This window comes from Lissotriton vulgaris, chromosome 6 (genome assembly GCF_964263255.1).
Source record: "Lissotriton vulgaris chromosome 6, aLisVul1.2, whole genome shotgun sequence".
NCBI classification, from domain to species: domain Eukaryota; kingdom Metazoa; phylum Chordata; class Amphibia; order Caudata; family Salamandridae; genus Lissotriton; species Lissotriton vulgaris.
Window position 1 is genome coordinate 1,671,888,532 of NC_141694.1, and position 27,769 is coordinate 1,671,916,300.

Here is a 27,769-nt window from a genome sequence, read left to right on the forward strand (position 1 = left end):
GTCCTAGAGACAATCCCAGTATCACAACTAACACAAGGGCCAGAGTCGATAACCCATGCACTCCTAACAGACAAAAACAAACTGAACCAGTGTGGGAAACGTTTCTAACAGAGTGGCAGACTAAGTCTAGAGGTTCTTAGTCACTGAAGGAAAAGAAGAAACAGATGTCTAAAGTACCAGTTTTAATCCGGCATGTCTGTAAATTTATTTAAGAAATGTATTACTCTATCTTGAAGGTAAAGTCTCATTCTCAAGTGGAAGAAAAGCTGCGATCCCACCCGTTGCTGACATACTGCCGCTATAGATAGGAGAGCCTCACATCGTCTTACGTGGTAAAGAAACTGCAGCCTATTCCACAACATAGAAGATTCTACAGTGTTGCACCTTTTACTGCAGTGTTCAATGTTTGAAATGTTTTGATCCAAGCCCCTAGGAATTAATTGAAAAGTATAAAAATATACCCTGAAGAGCAATGTGGCTGCTTCTCATCAGCAGCCTTTAAACCAATGTTCAAGACATGGGGGATTATTTGAAAGGCATGAAAAAAATACCCTGAAGAAGAGCAATTTACCTTCCCCTTATCAGGAGTCTTTAAACCTATGTTTAATTGTTGTGATCTTTTGAAGCAATGCACACTACTTGTCCAAATAGTTAAGTACCCACGATTAATTTTTTCAGAAGAGGTTTATTTATATTAGTGTGTGTTCTGAATGTTATCAAATACTGCAAAAGTTTCAAACTATATAATATAAAATTGTTGAGCGTCCCTACCTTTTCATAAATTGATCAAGAGCATCTAAAATGGTATGACACGAAAATATAGTTTTCAGAATATCATCTGACACAAATATTATGTCCTGAATATTATTTGCAAAAGTATCAACTTTTTAGATCTCAATAAAATATTATGTACACCTAACAGCATTATATTTTTGGAAACTATATTTACGAAACAATATTTATGCACCCCTTTCCGACATACAACCCTTAAAAAAGCACTATATAAAGTGTGAGATTTTGCAACCAGCAAACAAAAATTCAGTTACCATGTCACAGTGCAAAACGCTTTGCAACAACAAATATAATTGTATTTTCTGAATATTCTATTTTCCCAGTAATTAATGTAATATCCAACTGAAGAAGAGGAGCAACAGCTGATGGAAACACAGAGGGTTGAAGTCGGACATAATGATATAATACCATGCGAGATGCTCCATATTGGTGACGTAGTCAAAGATGGTGTCCTACCTGTAATATACATGTGTCACCATTGGTTGCCTGTAGCCAAGAATCCACGTTTGGATGTCCATTGGGTCAGCGTTGGGGTAACCAATTGTGGTGTCTATTACCCACTGTAGGCCTTTCGAAGAGCACTCTAGATAAAAATGAAATAAAAAAATAAAGATGTGCACATGAGGAGTAAGAACTATTTCTTATTATTCAGGACTTACTGTGCAGTAGCCCACTACTAAACATATAAGCAAAAATGTAAATGAAAATTTGCATTCAAATATTTATCTATTCCAGAGACTGACTTTATGTCTCGGCAGAGATCTTTCAAAATCGTTTTACCTGCTGCCTGTGTGCTAAATATTGGCGGGCTGCTGTACAGCAAGGTACAGTTGTTAGATGAAGAGCAAACTGACCAATCAAGTGACCACTAGGGACCGTATTACATACATAATATGCTTTGGGGGAACAATGGAATTGTTCGTCCGCATGGTGTCAATATCATCTCCTATGCGGACGACACCCAGCTGGTGGTTTCCCTTGCACAGAAGAGCGGCCTCCAGTCTCCACCAGACCTAGCGGCCTGCCTGGAGGACGTAAAGAGCTGGATGATGAGCTCATGATTGAAGCTCAATGATGACAAAACTGAGCTCATGCTCCTGGGCCCGGCCTCCCCCGCCACCATAGAGCTGATCTGGCCATCAAGCATGGGTATGGCCCCACCCCCCAGAGATAACATCAAAAGCCTAGGAGTCTGGCTCGACAAATCTCTGAGCCTTAATACACAGGCTACTAAGGTATCAGCCACCTGTTTTGGCCTCCATAGGGTGATTAAAAAAGTCCTTCCCCTTCTCCGATTCGAGGCCAAACAAATAATTATACAGGGCCTCATCCAATCTCGTCTGGATTTTAACAACGCCCTCTACCTTGGAGCACCAGACTACACCCTACAAAAGCTTCAACGCACCCAGAACTGCGCTGCCCGGGCGCTGCTGGGAATCCCTCGGAGGTCCTCAATAAAAACTGGCCTAAAAACCTTACATTGGCTGCCTGTCAGGGACAGAGTAAAATTTAAAGCGCTCTGCATTGTCCACCAGACATTCTTGAAAATGGGTCCAGATATCAACCGCTCCCTGATTTCTCCTTACAGACCCAACAAGACTCTTCGTTCCTCAGCGGCATTCCTAGCCAAAATTCCCAGAATCTGTAGAGCCAGAGCAGGAGGACGCTCATTCTCGTACAATGTCTCCAAACTCTGGAACACCCTCCCTCTGCAGTTGAGAAACAATTCCAACCTAACCAGCTTCCGCAAACAGCTAAAAACTCTCCTGTTTAATGTTTAATGAATAGTAACCTTATGAGGGCTTTTTCTGTTTCCAGCGCCTGGACGCCTCAGGGCAGCTGCAGCGCTCTACAAATCTCATTTTCATTTCATTTCATTTCAAAGGACCTGTGCACCCGTTTTCTGCGCCCCTGGGACAAAAGGTGGCGCAGTCCTTCTGTAATAATGATAGCACCAGTGCACATATAGCATAAGGGTGAACACTTTACCTTTGTGCCGGCACTGTATTATGGATGCGGGCACAGAAGCAAAGAGACCACCAGGAGGTGCACTGATGTGTGGAACGCCTTCCACCCCCTTCCAAGGGTGCTCTCTGAAAGGCGGGAAAGAGGGTCCCATGGACCCTCAAACAACCCATTGCAGGCCGGTGTGGTTGCCTGCATCGAGGAGCACTGCCCCCGTTCAAAATCTGCACTATAAAAGACAAAGGCTGCATCAAGCCACTACTTCGCCATTTACTAATGCGTGGCAGTGCCAACGGGGGAAGAGCGCCTTTGCATAATGCGGCCTCAGATGGACTGGACTGCCCTACAGGGTTTAGAGCTGGTCCCCTGCTTGGGCTGCTTCACTGTAGCGGGTCAGACTCCTCATTATTATCTCTTAAGGTAAAAGCGTGTTTGTTAAACAGTGCAGGGCACCTTGTGTGCTACAACTGCTTCCCCTCATATACCACATAAATAATTGCTGCTCCCTCAAAAGACACCGTAAGCAGCTCATGTGTCATGGGCACATGGTTGCCAGAGCGATGCTGCTCGGACTCCCTTGAATCATCAAATCATGAGCCAGTCCAGCAGTCTACCCCTGCCCTAGATGGATTATTCGTTTTGCCGCTCGTCACTTTCTCTTCCTCACTGCCCCATTTCCACTGTGCTGAAGCCGTGATCTGGTACATACCGTCCCTTCACAGGAAATCCCCATTCTAAAATGGAGACGCACGGTCCTCAAACAAAGTTTTTCAGTGGGCTGCATCTTCTCACCCCAGGCGGTAGCACAACAAGCATTTACAATGCAATGGTCTCGGCAATATTAAAGGTAGAGCTATTGGCATTGCTCATGACATTTTTTTTTTAAATCATAAATAAATGGCATTGTCATTAACATTGCCAATAGCTTAATCGTTAAATAAAAGGCATTGTCATTTACAATGCCAATAGCTTAATCGCTCACAAATGCATGACCTATTGCATTTACACCCACACAGAGCCACACACACAACCACAGAGCCACACACACAACCACAGAGCCACACAGAGCCACACACACACACAGAGCCACACACACACACACACACACACACACACACACACACACAGAGCCACACACACACACAGAGACACACACACACACAGACACACACACACACACACAGAGACACACACACACACACACACACACACACACACAGAGCCACACACACACACAGAGACACACACACACACAGACACACACACACACACACAGAGACACACACACACACACACACACACACACACACAGAGCCACACACACACACAGAGCCACACACACACAGAGCCACACACACACAGAGCCACACACACACAGAGCCACACACACACACAGATGAACCCAATAACTTTGTTATGCATGGTCACCTTAAGGGGCAGCATTACTAACCCCTTGGGCCGCTTTAGCGTCCCTTTTAACACAGGAATTCAATCTTATGCTAGAGTCATGAATCACTAACATCCCTCCTCCGAAGGAAGCTGATTGAGATGTTGCATCTGCAAATATGCCTTATTGGCTGATCTAGAGACTCAAAACCGAACGAATCACAGGTCACATGAGGGCCACATGCGAGTCTATCCCGTGCAGTGTTATGCTAAAGGGAACATTTTCCACCCAGTCACTAGAAATTAAGTCAAACCCTCAATCCCAGCAAGGGCTGCACCTGAAGTAAGCTGAGTTAAGTGCAACACTAACAGCCGCAGAAGAGGTGTGGCTACTCACCAGAGAGTTACAAGATGCCTATATGGGTGGCGTTGCAGGACACTTTCCTCCCCTGACTATTCTAGATGGCCTATTTTAAGCAAGTATGTTCTCTGGCTGTACCCTGCCGATAATGAGACAGGGTGGACTCTGTGAAACAAGCGACTGACTTATGACGGAAAAGACAGATTTATTCCAGTCCTGCGAACATACCAGCGTACGGTACCCAACGCCACCCCTAGCCCATGAATGCTCTTCCCTGGAGGGAGCAATGCAGCAGAGGAGCAGGGGCCCCAGGGATGTAACCGGGCGGAGAGCCTTACAGCAGAAGCTATCTCTGCTACCCTCAGCGCTCCACCAACAACATATTGTCTATCAGAAATGACCCCCTAGCTCCCATCATGCGCTCATTCCGGCTGTGCCCCCTCTAAGCAGGTACAAAATATGTCCCCAATACCAGTGTCATTTCTCAGTGTAATCGAGAGGCATGATTTCAGGACCAACCCCTTCAATGCGTGTATTATAAGCCCCCATGAAGCGTATATCTAGGACATCATCCTCCTTCATCACTCCCAGGCTGTGTTACCACATAGACACTAATCCACCATGCCTTCTCGCTTCTACCCCACACTAAGTTCATGAAGCACTTACTACTTGCATCTCCGGCTACACATTATGCGCCCCTACTGCCCTATTCCCCCACTCGCATGATAGATGCCCCCATGAAGCTGGCGGCGCTATCTCCCCAAGAACTAATGCCCAGGATGCAATCCCATCTCTGATTACTAATGGGAGCCTCAGAGCATTACTCACAAGCTTTAGTTGTGTTACAGGGGAATTTACGCCCTGCCGTCATTTAGTGAGTCGGGCAGTAACATCACTGAAAGCTAACGCTTCCGCCCCACATGTACATGCCGTTCTTCCATCCATCAAGAGTGTTCTAAGGCGAAGTTGCCTGTCACAACGGAGCGCCACCCAAGGCTGTTCTCCCATCCCGACCGCATTATACCCCTAACTGTGCGGCTGGGCATGAGTCACCAATTATGGGTGTCTGCCTGCGCAGGGCCAGGTATGCAAGAAATAATCAGGTACAGGTTCAACTTTGGCACAAAAATCTCCCCTAATAATCGTGTATAATTCGCCTATTTAATGTCCGAGAAATGCCTCCCCATGCAACAATCTCTATATGGCCTGAGCGTTGTGCCCTCTAACACGCTTGTGTCTTCGCCCACCACAACAGACACCCACCCAGAGAAAAAGCGCGCCAATTTAAGCTTCCAGCATGCAATGACTGTCTATAATCAAGGGCATTTGATTATGCAAAGAGGGCGATGGTTTCTCCCCCCCTAGTCTGAGACCCCTGTGTGCCCAGGGGTTGGAGCAACGAGTCAGGAGGCTCATACCACACCTCAGTAACCATCGGGTGCGCTGTGCAGCTCCGCCAGTTCGAGATGCGGCCCTAATACCCGATCCTCGAGCGGGGCACACAACCTGAACCGATATTATGTCGGATAAAACAGCTCTCCAGTTTTTATGCCAAACAACTCCATGAGCACCGCTTCAAGCCGGCGAGCCATACCATCCGGTCAGCACCCGCTGTCCAAGGGTCTGCGCCCAGATGCTCCATGTATCCCGAGAACATTTCAGACCGTCAACGAACACGCATACCCGTAAAGAAATCGCTCCTCCATGAAATCTCATCCCGAGTGGGAACGATGCCCCTCTGTCCAAGAAGGAGCAGTACAACAAGACCTGTTTCGAATACCCCCCCGAAGCGATCCCTGTGTCCCACGCACCGTATAACCCGAGAATTTCCAGAAAATCCCGCATCTGAAACACCGAGGCTAATTATACCAATGCTCTCTCTGAAGATGCCGAACCGTGAACCCTATCTGTAGGACCGAAAAGAACAGAGTTCGCCAATACCAAATGCTTTGTTCAACTGGAGAGCGCCCCGCGCACCAACCATGCCACAAGGGGGTCCCAGCCCGTCCCCAGCCACACAACTCTCTGCTGCTGGCTCTACCCTCTGAAGCCGCTTGAAAGGGACGCGCTGTTCAGTTCTCTCCGGCGCAACCGAAAAAACACCAAGGCAGAGTCCACCATTGCTCCCTCTGCAGACGGAGCCAACTACTATGCCTCAGAACCACGAGCCCTACTTATAGGACGTCCGTGAACAAAGGTCGCATCTCCCCTAAGTGTCTGCTTCCCCGGAGAAAGCCCCTCACCCCAACATTGGAGCCCCCCTATCCAAGAACACATTCCTGTCTTGGGTCACCTGATGCTGAGCCGACACGAGGCTCGCCCAGGGCTGGCGCCACGCACACAAATCCGTAGCTATTACCTATGTTGTGCAGTGCAGCAGCCTGAAGTAACCTGCATGTGTACATCTCAGCAGAGGATCAAGGTTCCTGGTCACGCGTATTGCAAAGAGTGATGAATGCCGTTTCTTAGCACTCCCGCAACAAACGGCTCCTGATTACTTCCACAAAAAAGGCTGGTGCAACAAAGAGTGGTGAAGGTTCCTGGTCACTACCAACACTTTATCACAAAGCCCAGCGGCTAGAGCACTGAAACTCCGGCCACTTCTCCATAAGGCCAACATAAGTATCCTAACTCTGCGTGTGCACGAGGAGAGATGCTACACTGACCTGGTAAAAGAAACCCCGGACTTCAGGCAAAGAAGTGTGAGCCAGACTGACTTCTTAACGCACGCTGCACGGGAACTATAGATGTGGTGTTCTCTCACAGACCAAGATCCCTCTTCGCATGACATCCGCTCTATGTGCGGTCACGGTCCTTAATCCTTTAACTGGCGTAGACTCGACGACCTGCATAAGAAAATACAAGAAAACAGAAGCACGCGACGATCCGACGATTCACAAAGACCACTGTATGCCGGGGCCGGCGCCGTAAAGAAGGGAGGTTTTCAGACTGGGGGGGGGGGCGTGTTTTTTGTTGAGTGACGGATGACGTCACGGCGAGAAAGAACACAAAAAGCACGCCCCCCAATCCGAAAAAGCCGGGGCTTAAAGGGAGTGACGCCCCTCCCTCTCCTCCAATGGCTGGCCAGCATTTACGAGGCCAGCCAATGGAGAAGAGGGGCGGGTTCAAGCCCCCTAACTAAAAATCATTAAATCTTTGGACCGAATTGCGCAAGCGCAGCCTACGGTCCTCGACCTAAAAAGGGCTTCCAGAGGTGGAAAACATTTCACTTGGAAGAGCCTTTCTAACATTCCTGCCCAATTTACATGTTAAATATACTTTTAAAGCTACAAATATCTTTGAAGGAAGTAGTCTGTGTTCCTTTAAATTTGGCTTGAAGGGGTTTTTGTCCAAATAGCTTTGTGCATGCGTGACAAGTGAATGACCAGCCTTGGCGAAGCCAATAGGTCTCGCCTATGAGAGCTATTGGCTTTGGCAACGTTTTGTAGCCATACTGTACGGCAGCGCAGATGCTTTGCAGTTTGGCTAAAACTAATTTTTATAAGTGCTATGATGCAACCAGGGCTAATGGACTTTTGTTTCAAGTTCTTTAAAAAAAAAAAAAATGCATTAGTGCTGATGTGTCAGTGCTTTGTTTTGTTATTTTTAGCCATGCTGCACAGCAGCCAAACTGCTATACATCATGACTGCAAATCATTACCAAAGTCGTCAATGCTGTAAAGCAGAAACATAAGGCAATGACATAGCAAACAGTCTCAAAGGCAAGACCTATTGGCTTCGGCAATGCTGACCAATTAGAAGGCAGCACATAAGAGTGACAGTGAAGCCAAGGAATGTTAAGCAATATGTGTGCTGCAAGCCCCATGTTGTATACAACATCTCTCGCAAGTAAGCACATGCAGTGCATGTGATGTCACAGACAAGACATAAAAAAGGTGACAACAGCAAAGTTCCAAGGGAGTGGCTTTAACAGATCCTGCTGTGTCATACAATGGAAACGAAAGCCATTTTCTCCAGTACAATTTCACAATAGCTTAAGAGACCATTCTGCTAGCCGGATAAAAGTAACTGCAAAGATTCCTGGCTGACCCCACCACCCTCATCAAATCTCTGAGATCCAAAGCAGCAATCTGGACAGTGGCAATACCAACACTCCTAAGACTGATGTGGCAAAGGCCCTGTGAAAGTATGCATGTCCTAACCCTGCCTGCACCACAGAAAGCCACATTATTGGTGGACATCTTTTCTTCTGATTGTTGATTAGCAGGCCCCATGGAAGAAGGCGAACAGAACCTCGTTGGGTGATCCTCTCGGAGTTTATTGTGTTATGTTACCCGCAGAGGAGGGCCATGAAATTTCCCACAGCAGATACAGTCGGTGACAGGTTTCACACTGTAGAATAAAAAAAGCCTCGGGAGACTTGCATCTGGAATAGCTGAATCCCAATTCCTAGTGGAATTTGCTGACAATGAGCGCAAAAATCTGTTCTTTATCATCTTAGATTTTACATTAAAGTAGATCCTTTGGGGGGTTTGGGTTATCTTAGGTCAATGTACTTAAATACTCCCTTTCATTCATTCCTATCCCAAGGTGATATTGATGGGGAAGCCTAAATAAATAGTTAGGGTCCCAATCCCTTGGGCTCATACCCTGCACCCTCACTCATGCCACAGGTGATTTTATCCATTTCGGAAGGAAGGACTAAAAGGACAGGAAACCCCAGGTCCGAAGAGGTCCAGGTGGATATGAAATGCCACGCTAGAAATGTTCCATCACTAGATATGGTAGGGTGCAGGAGCTATGAAACTAAAGCACCTCTTGAAATTATGCTGCTAAAAAGTGACAGATCTGAAACTTGATCCCAACTACTACCAAGGTCATGAGAGTTTACAGTAGGATCTCTAGAGGGCACACCCTTCAATCCGCAATAGTTGGGACAGAGATTTGCAACTGTATAAAAAGGCAGAGCCAGACACGAGGAAATTACAGAAGCTAAAAGAGTAAGAGGACAAAAAACACATTTAATAGCTGCCCACAATATGGTGGAATAAACCACCCTGTCCGCATCCACCAAGAATGCATTCAGTAAAGAGAGCACGTTCAACAGAAGTACTTCATCTCTGTCATTACCAATGGCAATACCAAACGTTTACTTTCACTGGGGGGCGGGGGGGGGGGGGGGTAGCATTGAAAACTGGTTCCATCAATAATGGTCAAGCTGAGTAGCATTTGGGGTACCATTTTAGACCTCTCCCGAGTTTTTATGAGATCGCTAGCCCCGCATATAACTGAAATATGCCCCAGGCGCTGATGTCTTGGGATAGGTTAAGCACAGTAAAATGTCCTCAAAAATATAATAAAATCACTCACTACTAAAGATTACCATATTCTCTGTTTCTACAATCCTCTGGCCTGTGCATCAGGGCTAAAGGCTCAACTGAACGGGCAAACAGTAAAGTGCACAGTGTGCAACATAACGAATAGTTTCTTACCTGTCGGTGTAGTTTTGCAGCTCGAAGATCTTTCTGGATTCACTATGCTGTGCATTATTCTGCGGTCTAGTGGTTGAAAAATTCAATCGTAGTCTTTTTTTTTGTAGCCCAGGAGGGCATCGACGTCCCACCTTTTAGTGTCCTTCCTGTGACGTCGGCATGCTTCCTGCGGAAGCTCCCACCCTTGGGCGCCATCTTCGGATTCTTTTTTCTTTTTCCGTTTGTGTTCTGTTTCCGAATTGTATGGCAATGTTTCGATCTTTTCTTTTACCGCTCTCTTTTCCTTGAAGTTCCATTAAAGTCCTTTTTTTTTTTTTTATTTACCACCTCTTTTCTCCAGCCTCATCTTTCTGGCGGAGGTGGGTGGGTTCGCAAGTGAATCCAGAAAGATCTTCAAGCTGCAAAACTACACTGACAGGTAAGAAACTATTCGTTTTGCAGTGTGAATCTTTCTGGATTCACTATGCTGTGCATAGACTTTGTAGCGGTTTGTTGTTATTGTGGCCGCTGGGTGGAAGATGAGCTTGAGTTCTTGAATATGTGCTGAAGCACCTTCTGTCCCACTTGTGCTTCTTTGTTCATTTGTATGTCCGCACAGTAGCGTTTTGTAAACGTGTGCACAGAAGCCCATGTTGCCGCCAGGCATATGTCCTGAATGGGAGTGTTTGCCAGGAAGGCTACTGTAGCTCCCTTTTTCCTTGTTGAATGGGCCTGTGGCCCCTCTGTTAGTTCTTGTTCAGCTTGTTTGTGGCAGAATTGTATAGTTTGCGCGATCCATCGTGCAATTGTCCCTTTAGTAACAGCTTTGCCCATGAAACTTTCAGCAAAAGATACAAAAAACGGTTTTGTTTTCCTGTGATCTTTAGTTCTCTCTATGTAATGCATGACTGCCCGTCTCGCGTCCAGAGTGTGCAGTGCCCTTTCAGCTTTTGTTGTTGGTTTCTGGAAGAAACTTGGTATTTGAATTGTCTGGTTGATGTGGAACTTGGACACCACCTTGGGCATAAAGTGTGGGTCCGTTCTCATCACCACCCTATCGTTGTGAATTTGTATGTAGGGTTCCTGTAGCGTTAACGCCTGCAGGTCGCTTACTCTGCGCAGCGAGGTAATTGCCACTAGGAATGCTGTTTTTAACGTTAGCATCGGTAGTGAGGCTTTATGCATTGGTTCAAACGGTGCCTTCATGAGTTCTGTCAGCACTATATTGAGGTTCCATGCAGGTGCTGGTAACCTTTTAAGTGGTGCGATCCTCTTTGCACCTTCTAAAAATCTTTTTACAATCATAGAAGTAAAGAAGCTTTTGCCTGTTTCTCCTCTAGTGTAGGCGACAATGGCTGCTAGGTGTACCCTTAGCGATGATGAGCTCAGGTTGTTCTCGAGCAGGTGCGTGAGATACTTAAGTACTGTAGAGTCTCTTGTCATTTTGTTGTGCAGTCCCTCCTTTCTGCACCATAATGTGAACCTCTTCCATTCGGCCACGTAGCACTTATGTGTGCTTGGTCTTCTCGAAGTACCCTCAGGTTGCTCTCAGGTAGCTTTAGGTGTGCGAACTCTATGTCTTCAGTAGCCAGGCAGCTAGGCTGAGACTTTCTGGCTCTGGGTGCAACACCTCTCCGTTTTGCATGGAGAGTAGGTCTTTCCTTCTCTCAAAATTGTGTTGTGCACTCTGTGTCATTTCCATAATCTGTGAGTACCATGTCTGCCTGGCCCACTGGGGTGCGACCAGTATCCTCAGAAAGGTCAACCAGACAGGAAATGAGCGTGGCTGAGAAACTTAATTTACCCATCAGTGCCCTTTGAAACAACTTTGTTGGGTTTGAATGTTGTGCAGCTGGCGATTCAGCCTAGACTGGGCACATGCAGCTTCCAGTCTCGTCAATCTTCTCTAAGACTCTGCATAGTGATCCACGAATCTTATTTTCTAGCAAAATGCATATTTTCCTGCTTTATTTGACTCCTACAGTAGCCAGTGTGTTATCGGAAGAAGCATCAGTTTCAAATAACAATTGCACATACTCCCCCAATGCTGACCGAAACAGTACACTGGTCAGAAGTCGTACTCTGTACATGGATATCATTTTCAGATTTCCCTCAGTTAAGGGTAATCTCGACAGAGGCATTGTTCTTCTTCAGAAAACTATTGCACACTCCTCTTTTTCAAAGGCACCTCACATATATCCTTCAACCACTGAGCTCACTATAATCTTTTGGACAGGACCGATATGTTTACAATCAAAACTCTAGACATACAGTCAAAGGAGAAACCTCAGATGCTATGTGGCTCCGATCCTATATAAGACTGCCTACATTATGCAAGCATAACATTCACACTCCCCTGGCCTCTATCTTTTTATTTCAGAAATTAAAAAATATATGCCCTCTCGTGCCTTGAGATTCACTTATAAACTGTTGTTTGAGGTTACCCAATTCAAACATACCCATTGGGGGTGAGGCAGGCATTCTTTTAGTGTAAAAAGAGCCAAGCTGGTGAATTGGACATGTGCCATTCCCTTACCTGCTACAGTACAGATTCAGAAAAGACCTTAAAACCGGGCTAATATCTCAGTAAATGGCCTTCATCCTGCTCCTGCATGTGTCAAGCCAGACCATAAAAATATCTTTAGACCCCTTTTGCTGTTAGAGAATGTAAATGTTTGAAACTTTCAGCAAGATGGGTGTAACATGAGAAAATCTCATCTGAAAAATATAGATTGAAATGGCTTAGATTTTAAATACACTGATTTAAAAAAGCGTACGAATTAGAACAATGTTACCTCCAGTAACACTGATCAGGGACAGTGAATTTTGTGGCAAACACGCAATGTATCATTAAAATTGTTTAAAATAAAAATAAATCCCTGTCCTTCCTCACCCATCACAGATTAATTCGCAGCTGCCACCATCCTTCCATGCTGTTAACAGGAAGTACTGTGGTCAGGGGAGCAGTAAAAGGAAGAATGCAAAGAAAAATATGCCTCTGGGAAAGAGGGGCAGAAAGGAGCACAGGTAGGTGCGACTTGTGGGGTTTGAACCAGTACAACACAAATCGAGAATAAAAGAGAACAACGAATGATATTTTCCATTAGATTTTACCTAGTACTTACAATATGTGACACCTTTTCATTCTCACTGAAAAATTCAAACCAGGTATCCTTTCATTTCTTTCTCACTAAGGAATGTGCGAACAAGTGGTGTGACATCATCATTTATTGCACTATACAAGAACCAAGAGCAAAAAAATGGAGCCCTTAAATTCAACTATAAAAGCAGACACGTGCTAACTGCACTTCGTAGTCATCACTCATGATGATCCATGTGCAGCACGCACACTCCTGGTAGGAGAATCAACGCGACCATCAGGTACATCCAGACGGTGCTGAATCACTGTTATTTATGTATGATCGGGATGACTGCTTAAAAAAATAATAAAAAAAAGATCTTGACTTCTTCAATACATCGTTAACGGAGTATGCCCCGCGTTGTGTGCATCAAGACAGTAAATTACTTGTTTACTATTCCGAAGCTTGGATCCCCTTACTGGTACAGAGACACACCAATGGAACCAGCACTGAGCGCATATGCCTATATGCTCAATATGTACATGTGGTTATATCTGTTCAAACTCTCTCAGTCTTTAACATCACTTAAGTAGGAATTTGCCCTTTCTGCAGGGCCACTTCAGATTTTTTGCCTTATGCCAGACCCTATATTTTTGCTAGCTGTAGAACTCTGTACACTTTACCTCTGCTAACCAGTGATAACGTGCTTGTGGTTTCCCTTTCAACATAGTGAAATTGTCATACCTCTAATTTGCACATTTATCTTACCTATAATTCCCTAGTATATGGTAGAGGGTGTACTAAAAGCTTGCAAGTTAAATGCCACTAAAGGTCTGTAGCACTGATTGTGCTAAAAACTATAGGGAAAGTGCAAATATGCCTGCAGGCCTACAATTTGTAGGCTGCCTGCTGCAGTTTTAAAATGCAAATTTGACTAGCCAAAATCTTCCTTCTAAATACTTATAAGTCACCCCTATTAATACCCTTTTGCCCATAAGGCAGGGAGCATCGCACTTAAAAGTAGGACATTTAATTTAATGTTCAACATGGCCATACAGCGAAAAGGCCCCCAAAAGCTTTTTTCATTGCAGCAAGGCTGGCTGTTCCATAGGAAAACAATGGGATGCAATATTACATACAAATACTGTATCTCAGGAATGTGATTAGCTAGAAAAATAATAAAATTATTCAAAATAGCGATTACAAATCCGATTTAAAGGTGAAGTTGGATACTAACTATTAAGGAAAACAACTTTTAGAAAGTTGTCTTTTTCTAGCCTCAAGTCCCTGAAGGCTAATCTGCCTTTTTAGGTCGAGGTAATATAAGTCCGAGATTTATTGTCAGTAAGAGGGCTGCTTTATTGGCTGGCTTCCTAAATGGAGGCCCGCCATTGGAGGAGAGAGCTGTCCCTCCGAATAGGCTCTGTCTTTTTCGGATTTGGGGGCGTAAGTTTTGCTGTTCTTTAGACAGTGACGTCGTTCGTCACTCAGGACAGCAAAACCACGCCTCCGATTCCGAAAAATTCGAAAGCTTCCGGCCGCCATTTTACGGCTCCTTAAGATGAGCTTGCTGTCTTCGTTTCCCGCTGTCTTTTTCCCGCCCCCCACCCGCTGTCCGTCTCGGTTTCCGCCCTCCTCCCGCTGATTAGGTCGGCGATTGTATTCTTTCCCTGCCGTGATCTTTTTCCCGCTGTCCGTGTTTGTTCCCGCCCTCCTCCCGCTGATTAGGTCGGCCGCTGTGCTGTTGTATTCTTTTTCCCACCCCCCTCCCGCTGTCCGTCTTTCTTCTCGCCCCCTCCCGCTAAATAAATCATTCAGTGTCTCTGTTTGTGTCTGGGCAATAACAGTGGGTGTTGCAATGCCTCACAGTGCTTTTTTGTTTATTTTTCAGAGGAATATGAAGCGTGCTGGCAGCAGGACCTGTCTGAACAGAAGAACTTGCTTTGGTTCCCGCGAGAGAGACTGGCTACGGGAGGACGTCAGGAGAGGTTGTGTGTACATTTATGGCGTGGATCCGGTGCCATCAACCTCCTCAGACTTGCGTCTGGTTCTTTGCACTGTGGTTACCTCTGCTTCGGAGATCTGTGCGGGTGAGGGCAAGGAAAGCATCTACATGCAGCATCATGGAGGCCTGGTCAGGTAAGCCCTCGGTCACTCTTTGGAGCAGTGCTTTGGGTGACCTGCAAGGAATCCTATCCAAGAGGAATGGCCTATGTAATTAAGGGTGGCTTAAAACATGTAAACTAATATTCTAGGCCTCACCCATCATGTGACATGACCTGACCAGTATTTAGGTACCTGTGTGCGTTTTCTGTCGGCCGTTGTATTCTTTCCCTGCCTTGGTCTTTTTCCCGCCCCCCCCCCCCCCCCGCTGTCCGTGTTTGTTCGCGCCCTCCTCCCGCTGATTAGGTCGGCCGCTGTGCTGTTGTATTCTTTTTCCCACCCCCCTCCCGCTGTCCGTCTTTCTTCTCGCCCCCTCCCGCTAAATAAATCATTCAGTGTCTCTGTTTGTGTCTGGGCAATAACAGTGGGTGTTGCAATGCCTCACAGGGCTTTTTTGTTTATTTTTCAGAGGAATATGAAGCGTGCTGGCAGCAGGACCTGTCTGAACAGAAGAACTTGCTTTGGTTCCCGCGAGAGAGACTGGCTACGGGAGGACGTCAGGAGAGGTTGTGTGTACATTTATGGCGTGGATCCGGTGCCATCAACCTCCTCAGACTTGCGTCTGGTTCTTTGCACTGTGGATACCTCTGCTTCGGAGATCTGTGCGGGTGAGGGCAAGGAAAGCATCTACATGCAGCAACATGGAGGCCTGGTCAGGTAAGCCCTCGGTCACTGTTTGGAGCAGTGCTTTGGGTGACCTGCAAGGAATCCTATCCAAGAGGCATGGCCTATGTAATTAAGGGTGGCTTAAAACATGTAAACTAATATTCTAGGACTCACCCATCATGTGACATGACCTGACCAGTATTTAGGTACCTGTGTGCGTTTTCTGTTATTCCTTCCAGACATAGAACACAATAATAGGAGTCTGCCTAAAGCCGAATCTCTATGCTTTGACAATGTTTGTTAGCAGTGTCAAAGAAATGAATAATTAGACCTGAAACCGTTTCCATTCTAAAAATATGAGACATCGAAATAAACATTATGAAAGTCTGAGGAAGCGGGAGTGTCTCAAACATGCCAGTTGTCCCAGCCAAACTATGGATGTCAATTCACAAAAATTTCATCATGTGACCTTTGACCACTGTGACATCACACAAAGTGACATCATCACACCGCTAAGACTGAATTTCACACGCATCTGAGAGAGCACCACTCTGGTCACACCCACAGAACCCAAACACACTTCCCATGTAAGGCACATGGCAATTAACAACTGTTTCAATCAAGTACTCCCACACTGTGAAGCATACAATGCATCCATTAATGTGCTTCGGGTCCTCATCATGTATACGAAGCGCTATCTAATTGCAATTACAATAAAATATTGCTTCATCCATTTTAAAATGACGAGATGGCGTAATAACCCTACCACAGAATGTGTGTTCATTATGATGTGTAATTTGCCTGTTCTTGCCACATCATTTAGTCAACCTCATTGCATAATGATGCAATCCTAAACTTTTGGCAGCATAGCTCACAGGCACACAATAGTAGCTAGGCTTCAGCAGAACTGGAAAACCAGGAAAGCCAACTGAAGATACGTCTTCCAATTCCTACCTTTTCTACTAAACAGGAGTGTAGAAAAACATCAAATTCCCTACCTAGTCTGCAGGATAAGATAAACAGTGTGTAGGGGAGCTTGGGGCTTGCAAGGACTTGAAGGTCATATTGCTGGCTGACAAATTGAAAGAGTAACACGTTTCAATTGCTTCCTGCCCTACAGCCAGCAGTCGCCTGGATCACATGCCTATGTTTTTTACACACACCAGAAATAAATTAAGCCAGTTTATATTTTGTTATTTGTTGCCTGCTCTCAGAGTCCAGCTCATTTGTGACAGGTGCTGCCTTTGCGACCTCTGAGGCCAGTGGGTCGCAAGAGCAGTGCTAGGGGCAGCAAGGGACGACCCCTGATGACCCTCAATTTACACCCATGCTTCAAACCACTTTAGTATGCAGTCTCTCACTCTGGTAAATATTGAACCTTTTTCCTCCCCACACCTTCCGGACTATCCTTTATCTGCAGGCCTTGACAAATCTACTTGCTCTCACTACCTCACTACTCCACTCTATCAATCTCACTATCTCACAACTTCTCTCTCTCAAAACGTAACTACCTCACTCTCTCACTAACCCACTCTATATCTCACTACCTCACAACTTCACTCTCTCTCTCTCGAACTCACTCTCTAGCTCACTACCTCACTCACTCTCTATCTCACTAACTCACGTTCACTCTCTCACTACCTCACTCTCTCTCTATCTCACTACCTAACATCACTCTGTTTCTATCCCACTACCTCAAAACATCCCTCTCCCTCACTAACTCACTTTCACTACCTCACTCTCTCACTACCTCACTCACTATCTACCTCACTCTCTCTCTCACTACCTCACTCTATCTATCTCACTACCTCAATCTCACTACCTCACTCTATCTCTATCTCACTACCTCACTCACTCTCTTTCTATCTCACTAACTCACGTTCACTATCTCTATCTCACTACCTCACTCTCTCTCTGCTAATGCAATAGGTCTCGCATATGCAAGCAAATAAGCTATTGCCAATACAAATGACAATGCCATTTATTTACGGATACAGAAAAAAAAATGAGCAATGCCAATAGCTCTACCTATAATATTGCCGAGACCATTGCATTGTAAATGCTTTTTCTCTATTCCTTCAGCCAGCCGGTACTTAGCACTTGAACGGTGTGAACGCGAGTAAGATACCTCCAAGGAGAAAATAGGCTGACTTGAAGGAGTTTAGATGACCCCTCTGCACCTGACAGAATGCTCAGGGTGGGGCTGAGAGCATCTATTTTTACCCTTAAAGTGTAAAATCCTGTTTGACAGGTCTGATGGGGTGTTTCACATAACATTTGGGGCATATTTCACCCCTGAAAAGAGTGGATCTCCAACTAGTGTTTGAAGCCGATGCAAAGCAGATGCCCTCGTAAGATGTGGCTTCATGGAGGATTTGGGAGGACCACATAGTTTGAGGTGGATTCTGAGTCGAGGTTCTTTCTTGCCAAATAAGACCCTGCTAGAAAATGGTGCTCCACTCCCCCGCCCTCCATCCCCACTGAACCCCAACCAACACCATACACGAATGACTGAAGGGAATGGATTGGTGCATCCATGTCATAAAACAAATGTATGAGGCTGAGGGTTATCTCCACAAACATGGAAAGATCTGGGGGCCATGGTTAAACCAGTTTTAAGTGTCAAACAATTGACTGTGCATGCCCCGCAGAGCTGCATTAGTACTGGAATCCAAGAACAGTCCACTGAACTGAAAGGGATAGTGCTGGTTAAGGTCCTGCTAAGAACGTTACTTATGTATAAATAATTTCCTACAAGCTGCAAAAAACCCAATTAAGGATGCAACACTTGTTTTTATTCAAAAGTTTCATAAAGCCTTCAATGCTTCTAAATAATGGCCGAGTCATCAGAGTTGAAAACATGTCAGTGAAATGAACTTTTTCTGAATGTATTCACAGAACAGTAAAATGATGTGTTTCAGCACATCTGTGTTTATTCTTGTTAAGGCTGAGCCTGTAGTTCATCATCAACGCTGCTTACATTTTCACAGAAGCATCTGCAACTGTATTCCACACTGCTTTCTTTGCAACAACGCTGCTTACATTTTAACAGAAAACATCTGCAACTGTATTCAACTCTGCTTGCTTTGCAAAAGTTTACTTAGAAGCATCTTTCAGTAACCTGCCCATGGCCACACATTCTCTTTTTATGTCGAAGGCATACCTAGTTAGCAAACAAAACAGTAACATTTATAAGACCATGCAATAACCTGAAAGCCTGCCCAGGCATGTTTTTTCGATGCGCACATGTTTAAGAAAAGGTCCCAGAAACGGGGTCTGGGGGAAATCACCCTTAAAATGTCAGTCACATTTAAACCATAACGAGGTGCGAACCCAAATCGGTGCATTTTTAAAACTCGCCAGTACACTCTAGACAACTGAAATGTCGTGTTTTAGAGAAGATTCATGCTGGGAGGAAAAGAGAATGCAGTTGGGCCATCGCTGGATTTTACCCAGCAGTGCAATTCCATAATTAAAACTTACAAGCTAATTATATGTTATTATAGAAAACCAGATCTGCTTCAGACTTTCGATTGTCCTCAAGCTGTTTTTATCTAAATGATGGCGGAAATTTGCAAAGGCCAATCGCTCCCAAAACTAAAAACTGTGCAAGCGTTGTTCTGTGTCTCAATCGAATATTTGTGGATTCTTCTAAGCAACTTGTTTGGCACTTCATTACAAGCATTGGCATAGTCAATAGGTCTCCCCTCTGGGACCGTAAAAGTGTTTAGCCAGAGCAATTTATTGGCTCTGCCAATGTCTTTAGAGTATGTAGTAGAGGTGCAGCATGTTGAAAAGTTATAATAAAAAAGTGTTATAAGCAATATTTGTGGATTCTTCTAAGCAACTTGTTTGGCACTTCATTACAAGCATTGGCATAGTCAATAGGTCTCCCCTCTGGGACCGTAAAAGTGTTTAGCCAGAGCATTTTATTGGCGCTGCCAATGTCTTTAGAGTATGTAGTAGAGGTGCAGCATGTTGAAAAGTTATAATAAAAAAGTGTTATAAGCATTTTTGTTACCTTATACATAACCAAGAAGACTTTATTTACAACTGAATGACCCTATCAAAAAGAATTTTTTAAAAAATCGTTTTTTTTTGTCCTTGCAATGCTGGCAAATTCTACCTGCCTGGTCTAATGCGTGTTTGTCATAGCTTTTGTTGTTATTGTTTGTGGGGGCGGGGTAGGGGGCTAAACAACGGGCAGGCGGATGTTGGGAAATAGTACCAGAATGCTTGTAGTGAAGTGCAAAACAAGTTGCTTAGTAGAATCCACAAATATTGCTTATAACACTTTTTTATTATAACTTTTCAACATGCTGCACATCTACTACATACTCTAAAGACATTGGCAGAGCCAATAAATTGCTCTGGCTAAACACTTATACGGTCCCAGAGGGGAGACCTATTGACTATGCCAATTAGCAGCAGACATACAGTAGGGGAGAATCAACAGATGTCAGATTCTGAGGGCAGACTGAGGTGGAGCTGAGTGATACTGAGGTGGTGGTGTGCTGGTGCAGAGGTGATGCTGAGGTAGTGCTGAGTGATGCTGAAGGGGTGGTGCTGCACTGGTGCGGAGGTGATGCTGTGCTGATGGTGGTACTGCGCTGATCCGGAGTTTGTGCTGCACAGGTGGTGGTGCACTGATGAGATGGTGCTGTGCTGATATAGTGCTGTGCATAGGTGGTGCAGTGCTGAGGAGGTCTGCACTGATGCTGAGAAGGTGCTGCGCTGATGCTGTGCTGGCGCTGAGGTGATGCTGCCCTGATGCTGAGGTGATGTTGAGTGGTACCGAGGTGATGGTTCTGCACTGGTGCTCAGGTGGTGCTGAATTGCTGCTAAGGTGGGGCTGTTGCACTGATGCAGAGGCGGTGCTGTGCTTATGCTGAGATGTAGCGACGCTGAAGTTGAGGTAGTGCTGCACTAGTGCTAAGGTGGTCCTGCACTGGTGATGATACACTGATGAGTAGATGGTGCTGTGCTCATACTGAGGAGGTGCTGTAGTGGGGCTCTAAGTGATGCCGAGGTGGTACTGAGTGATGCTGAGGTTGTGCTGAGAGATTCTGTGGTTTTGCTGAGAGATGCTGTGGTTTTGCTGAGAGGTGCTGTGGTTTTGCCGACTCATGTTGAGGTGGTGCTGCTGCGTCAGTGCTCAGGTTGGGCTGCCGCATCGGCGCTCAGGTGGGGCTGAGTCAGTGCTCAAGTAGTGCTGAGTGATGCTGTCCTGAGGTGGTGGTGCGCTAATGCTGAAGTGGTGCTGCATTGGTGCTGGATTGCTTTTGAGGTGGGGTTACGCTGGTGCTGAGGTGGGGCTGCTCTAATGGTGAGTTGGTGGGGCACGGATGAGGAGGTGGTGCAGTGCTGATGCTGAGATAGTGCTGCGCTGATGCCAAGTGATACTGAGATGATGGCGTGCTTGTGCTCAGGGGGTGCTGAGTGATGCTTTGGTGGTGCTCAGGGGGTGCTGAGTGATGCTGCGCTGGTGCTGAGGTGATGCACTGGTGCCGAGTTGGTATTGAGATTCTACTGCACTGGTACTGAGGTGGTGTTGCGCTGGTGCTGTAGTGGGACTGTACTAAGTTGGTGATGCACTGGTGGTGGTGCACTGATGTGGAGGTGGTGCTGTGCAGGTCTGTGGTGGTGCTGACAGTTGCTAAGGAGATGCTGAGGTGGTGCTGAGTGATGCTGTGCAGTGGGGGTTCCGAGTCATTCTGAGGTGGTGCTGAGTCGTACCGAGGTGATGCTGAGATGGTGATGTGCGGAGGTGATGTTGTGCTGCTGCTGAGGTGGGGCTGTGCTGATGCTGAGGTGGAGCTGTGCTGATGTGGACATGGGGCTGTGTTGAGTTTGAGGTGGCGCTGCACTGATGCTCAGGTGATTGTGCTGCCCTAATGCTGAAGTGGTGCTGCGTTGGGGCTGTGGTGGTGCTGCACTGGTGGTTGTGTAATGATGTGGAGGTGGTGCTGTGCTGATGCTGAGCTGATGTTGAGGGGGTGCTGCGCTGGTGTTGCACTGGTGATGGTGCATTGATTAGGAGGTGGTGCTGTGCTGATGCTGAGGTGGCCCCGAGTCATGCTGTGGTGGTGCTGAGTCATGTTGTGGTGGTGCGAAGACCTGCTGAGATGTTGGTGCTGATCTGGTGCTTAGGAGGCTCTAAGTAATGTTGAGTTGGTGCTGGGCTGGGATGATGCTACACTGATGCTGAAGTGGTGCTGCTTTGGTACAGAGTTGCTGCTGAGGAGGGGCTGCACTGGTGGTGGTGCACGGATGCGGTGGTGGTGTACTGATGCGGCGATGGTGCTGATTTTGAGATGGTGTGGTGCTGAGGTGGTGCGGAATTGGTGCTGCAGTTATGGTGGCAATGCAGTGTTGAGGTGGTGCTGTGCTTGTGCTGAGGTGGTGTTGCATGATACTAAGGTGGTGCTGAGTAACGCTTTGGTGGTGCTCAGGTGATGCAGTGGTGGTGCTGTACTGGCACTGAGGTAATGCTGCATAGGTGCCAAGGTGGTGCATGCGCAGGTGGTGAGGTGGTGCTAGGTTGGTGCTGAGTTGCTGCGGAGGTGGTGCTGTCCTGATGCTATGGTGGGATTGCACTGGTGCGAAGTTGGTGCTGCGCTGGTGGTAGTGCACTGATGCGGAGGTGATGCTGTGCTGAGGTGGTGCTGTTGAGTGATGCGGAGGAGATGCGCTGGTGTTGAGTGATTCTGCTCTGGTGCTGAGTGATGCTGTAGTGGTCCTGAGTGATTTTGTGCGGTGATGCTGCAATGATCCTGAGGTAGTACTGTGCTTATAGTGAGGTGATACTGCACTGCTGCAGATGTGGTGATGTGCTCATGCTGAGGTGGTGCTGTGCTGATGTGATGGGCTCAGGTGGTGATGCTCATTGATGCTGAAGTGGTGCTGCGCTAATGCTGAGGTGGCGCTGATCTGATGTTGCACGGTCAACTTGCAGGATATAATGTTAAGTAACCTCACATTACAAGCTGCGTTTGGAGATCATGAATAGGCATCCTTGATATTGTTTTTTTTTTCACCAACAATTGAAACCTGAAAGAAAGCATCAAAAGTTGAAAGCACGCAACTTAAGGCTGCTTCAATTTTCATACAACTGAGCACCTACGTCTCACACAGAACCACCTAGCGTTCAGAAAGCAACTTAAAACCTGGATATTCGACAAGTAACTCCCCTCCCCTCCCCTCCTCAAGCGCCTTGAGACCCTCTGGGTATGTAGCGCGCTACATACATTTTTGACTTGATAACAGCAGGTTTACCTCATTAATCCTATCCAAATAATCACAGCTGTCAAAAGCACAATGTAAACAGGTTGATCCTATTGTTGGCAGCCTTCTTAAACGACACTTCCGTTAAGTAAGTATATTATTTAAAGTTTGGACATTTGAGCTAATGAAATAAAAAATGTTATAGGATGAAAAACATAGCCTCTGGCTCAAAAAGCACTTGTGAAACCAAAGACACTGGGAAATAAGATATGGATATGAATATCAGCCCTTGGCTGAGCACGTTCAGAAAACCAAACAAGCCCAGGCAAAAGTAAAATTTGGCCGATAGTGAAGTGATCCACGTAACAGGACCAGTCTCCAGGGTGTGACCAACACACAGCAAATGGAGGGACAAATATAAGCTATTCACCAATGAAAACAAAGGCATTTGGGAAGGTACATAAAGGAACAAATCGAAACAGTTGACCGTGCTGAAAGTCTATACAGTGGATACAGCCTATCTAAATAGAGAGCATAGGCACCGCCTAGACAAGACCTAAAAACTAGGAATAGAAATTTACATTTTTACTTTAAAAAAAATAAAACAATCATGGTTTTGTATTTCTGTGCATAAGCCTACTATTTCCATCATTATGAATCATTGTGGCTTATCTTCACCCAACAACACAACTTCAAATATTGAAGTCCCAAATCATTTACATTTTATTCTATATTATACTAGGTAGAGGAAGCATACAAGAAAAAACAACAATTGTTTGTGTGCGACAATTTTAACAAGCACAGAAAAAGATAGTCATACCAAACATGAAGCAAGGAGATTATCTCTGAAAACAGCAATACTCAAAATTAAGACTTGTAAACTGGCTTCCATTTATTCCTTTACGCTTTGGTTGATCCCATCCTGCCCTTAAATACAACCCAAATAAAACATACAAGACAAAGTACAACTATGGAAACCAAAAGGGGATGTAATGAAAGAGGAGGTCCTAACTAACCAAATTATTCTAGCAATATAAAACTCAAATTATAGAATTCAAAGCTTTATTTTAACATAATCTACATAGGTTCCACCATCTGGATTCAAACAGCGAATATTTGTGATGATGAATTGCTTCCGGATTACTCAAATCTTTGATCCAATCTTAGGGATGATGTCGATTTCCACTTTATGGTCACTCTATGGACAAAGTCAAGACCTTTAACATTAATGCGTTTAGACCCTGAGGAAGTCCTCTGGCTAGATATTCCTAATGACGAATGTCAATAACAAACGCCAAACAAGCATTGGCAAAGCCAAAAATCGTGCATTGGTGTACCCCATTGGCTTTGCCAATGCTAGTTTGTCTTTTGATAATGACTGTTGTCTTAAGGAATATCTAGTCAGAGGCATCCTCAGGGTCCAAAAGCATTTGTAGGTTTCACCTATGCAAGATCTATTGGCTTTCTCAATGATTTTCTTTTTAAACATGTTGCACAGCAGCACTGGCTCCTCTACAACATGGCGTAAAGGAAAAAACATAGAAGCTCGATGAGGGGGGCAGTGTTGACCATGTCAGTGGTTTTGTAGGTCAAGCCTACTGCTAGGCGCATGTGCTGCTCGCTCTGTGAGGAATGCTGTAGTAGAGTATGCTGTGGAAGCCTCTCCCACTCTCCTCCCATATTTTTCGTTGGCTGGTGTCATTGTCCTTGGTAAATGCAGGCATCCGATTCATTATGAGGCTGGTTAGTCCATCCTTGTTACCCCCTTGTGGCCATTTGTTACCGCCCATAACAACTGGACCTTTTACTTGGCACGTTACACGGTCGGCTTTATCTAGGGGGTCAGCACTATTTTGTTTATGGGCACTTATGGGGACAATGGCAAATGCCATTTTTTCCTATTTGTTTCCTGAGCAAGGCGCCCACTTATGGACACCGCGCCAAGTTTATTTATTCATATTCAACTATCATGTTGAGCGCGGCGTCCACTTTTGAGATACCGAGCTCGGTTTGTTTTTGTTTTGTTTTTTACTTTAAAACTGAGCGTGGGGCCGCTTCAAGGACACCGAGCTCGGTTGCTTAATGGTTTTAATTTTTTTACTTTAACACTGAGCGGGGCACCCGCTTTAAGGACACCTCGCTCAGTAAAATTTAAAAAAGCCCCAAAAAACGGCACGTGTCCTTGAAGCGGCGCCGCCCTCAGTTTTAAACTAAAACAAGCACTTGCATTGCAATAGGTCTCGCATTTACGCGAGTTTAAGCTATTGGAATTGTAAATGACAATGCCTTTTATTTATGTTTTAAAAAAACAAATATAATAGGCATTGTCATTTACAATGCCAATAGCTTAAAGTCACTTAAATTCAAGACCTATTGCATTGCAAATGCTTGTTTTCTTTAAGCCATGCTGCACAACAGCCCGTGCTGCTGTGCAATATGTGTAAAAACAGCAGGAGGGACAGGTGTCAAGCAACAGGATGGGGTAAGAAACAGACGACGGGGAGGAGGAAGGACGCAGCAGCAGTGGAAGGAGGATAGGGGAAGGAGAGGGACTGTAGAGACATGAACTCTTTAGAGTGCATGTTAAAAGTAGAAAAGGAGTGCCTGTAGGAGCCTGCAGCAACTGGAAGGCTACTGGCCACTGACAGGAAGATGTTCTTGGTCCATACTCCACGGCAGGGATAAGCACAAAGAGGAAGCAGAGGCGAGAAAAAGATGTAGACCAATAAGAAGCATGGAAACAAAAGTGACATAAAAGCCAACCAATAGTAAGTAATGGTAAGTAAGGGTCAGACCCTCAACTTATTTTAAGCTTTAGACTAAAGGGGACTTGAGTCCAGGAAATATAATTTCCAAACTAGGACATACTTTTATGCTCGAAGAGACCTCTCAGGTGTCTCACTAACTCTAGTAAGACTTCACACAAGACGAAATAGATTACCTCTGTCACCAGTGATCTTTCAAATACTCCTTTTGCCCAGGAGGATTATAGGCCATCTTATGATGATGACACTTAAGTCAACCACATACTGATGTTAATCCAAAAACGATATCCTTGTTGGCTGCGTTTGATGAATTGCACGTATTCGGGGAGAGATGGCTGCAGCTATGATGGCACCAAACCTCAAAAAGCCCAGCCGCTAACCTCTCAGGTGAAGGCCTACGGCACGTACTGATTCTCCGATCCAGATTCCAAAAGTGAACTGCACACTTGGGTGTGTAAAATTACTTATTGTCCGAGATAACCACTGGCTGTGAGGATTCTGCAGCGCACTTGAACATATTGCTGAAACGCTGCACAAAAAATTTCCTTTTCCACACTGCCAGATCCAAATACAAAGTATACGACTAAATGCAAAGACCCCTAAAACGGTAGGTCTGGGGAGGAGGCAGCTCGGTAGAGAAAAAGGAAGGCTTCGAAGAACAGAACCAGTTATTTAGAATAAAGTGTTAAATGTTCTTGCCTTTCTGTTCACACACACTGTTCTAACCTGGGTCCTCTTGTTGCTGGACTAAGAACTACAGGAGGGCATTTTCTGTTCAAAACAAAACTTTCCATTTACAGATCGCTTAGCCAAATAACCCTTGATGGCATCCGATGGAGTGAAAAACTCGTACCAAAAGCGCTTACAAATAAAGGCAGGCTAAAAGCAGGCACAATGGGATCATTCTGTATGCACTGGTGCTAGGGTACAAAGGGATGTCATTAGGGTTTGATCCAGATTTCTGGAAACCCAATTTGCCTCTTGCTGCTCTGTCGGTCATTGGAAAAAAGCAATACAAAAGGGGATGATGGGCGGAGCCTTTGAGCAAATCAAACACTCACCCCCAGTCAACTGATCTGTGTTTAATCCATCACCATTCTTTAGCTCACTCTGCCACCCCAGTTCAGACAAGGCCATATGACAATCAGTCTGACCCTGTGCCTCATGGGAACAGTCCAGCCCGAACTGCCAAGCCATGTCTTCCCTGGACCGGAAACAAGCATCAAACACTCACCGCCGGTCAACTGATCTGTGTTTAATACAAAAACGATGGATTTAGGCCCAGATCTCTGTACTGGGGTGAATGTATGACATTGTTCTGCATTCTGTCCATCACCTGTTGTTTTTGCATTTGTCACCCCGAGTGGGACGAGTATGCTCAGACGTGAGTCCCGTACTCTCCATGCCACTGGAATCAAGCTATCCAGGCTGAAGAGTGCTGAAAGCCCGAAACCGGTCCTTGGATGCTTGTTTCCAGTCCAGGGAAGACAAGGCTTGGCAGTTCGGGCTGGACTGTTCGCATGGGGCAAAGGTTCAAGACTAATTTGCATATTGCTGGGTTCAAACTGGAATGGCATGGTGAGCAAAAAAACGATGGATTTAGGCCCAGATCTCTGTACTGGGGTGAATGTATGACATTGTTCTGCATTTTGTCCATCATCTGTTGTTTTTTGCATCTGTCATTGGAGGCAAAGAATTCCCAGGCAGTTTCTCTCATAATAGAGCAAAGAGTTTGTGTTTTTGTTCTCTAGGTCAACAGTTTTCTTCGAACCTGGGAGAAACTAGGCTTTTGGAAAATATTTCTATATGTGTTCCTCAAGCGAGGATGCAATACAAGTCCTTCTCAATGTCAATGCTGCCAGAGGCTATCTCCTTAATGGGCCATAATAATTTGAGGGGTGGAGAGGAGGTGGGGTGGGAGTCTCAAAGGATCCAAGACTTCTGCAATGAAATACTATCCTTCAGCGGTCGCCGCACTCACATGGACGCCAAACT

General features: G+C 45.5%; 1 protein-coding gene across 1 annotated transcript in view; it reads right to left on the bottom strand.

Moving 5' to 3' along the window:
* The window catches only part of LPGAT1 (lysophosphatidylglycerol acyltransferase 1), a 552,601-nt gene that overhangs the window by 153,111 nt on the left and 371,721 nt on the right, over positions 1-27,769 (bottom strand). The window contains exon 6 of the mRNA XM_086927846.1: positions 1,249-1,375. Within this exon, the coding sequence (XP_086783972.1) occupies positions 1,249-1,375 (127 nt within the window). The remainder of the gene's footprint in view (positions 1-1,248; positions 1,376-27,769) is intronic.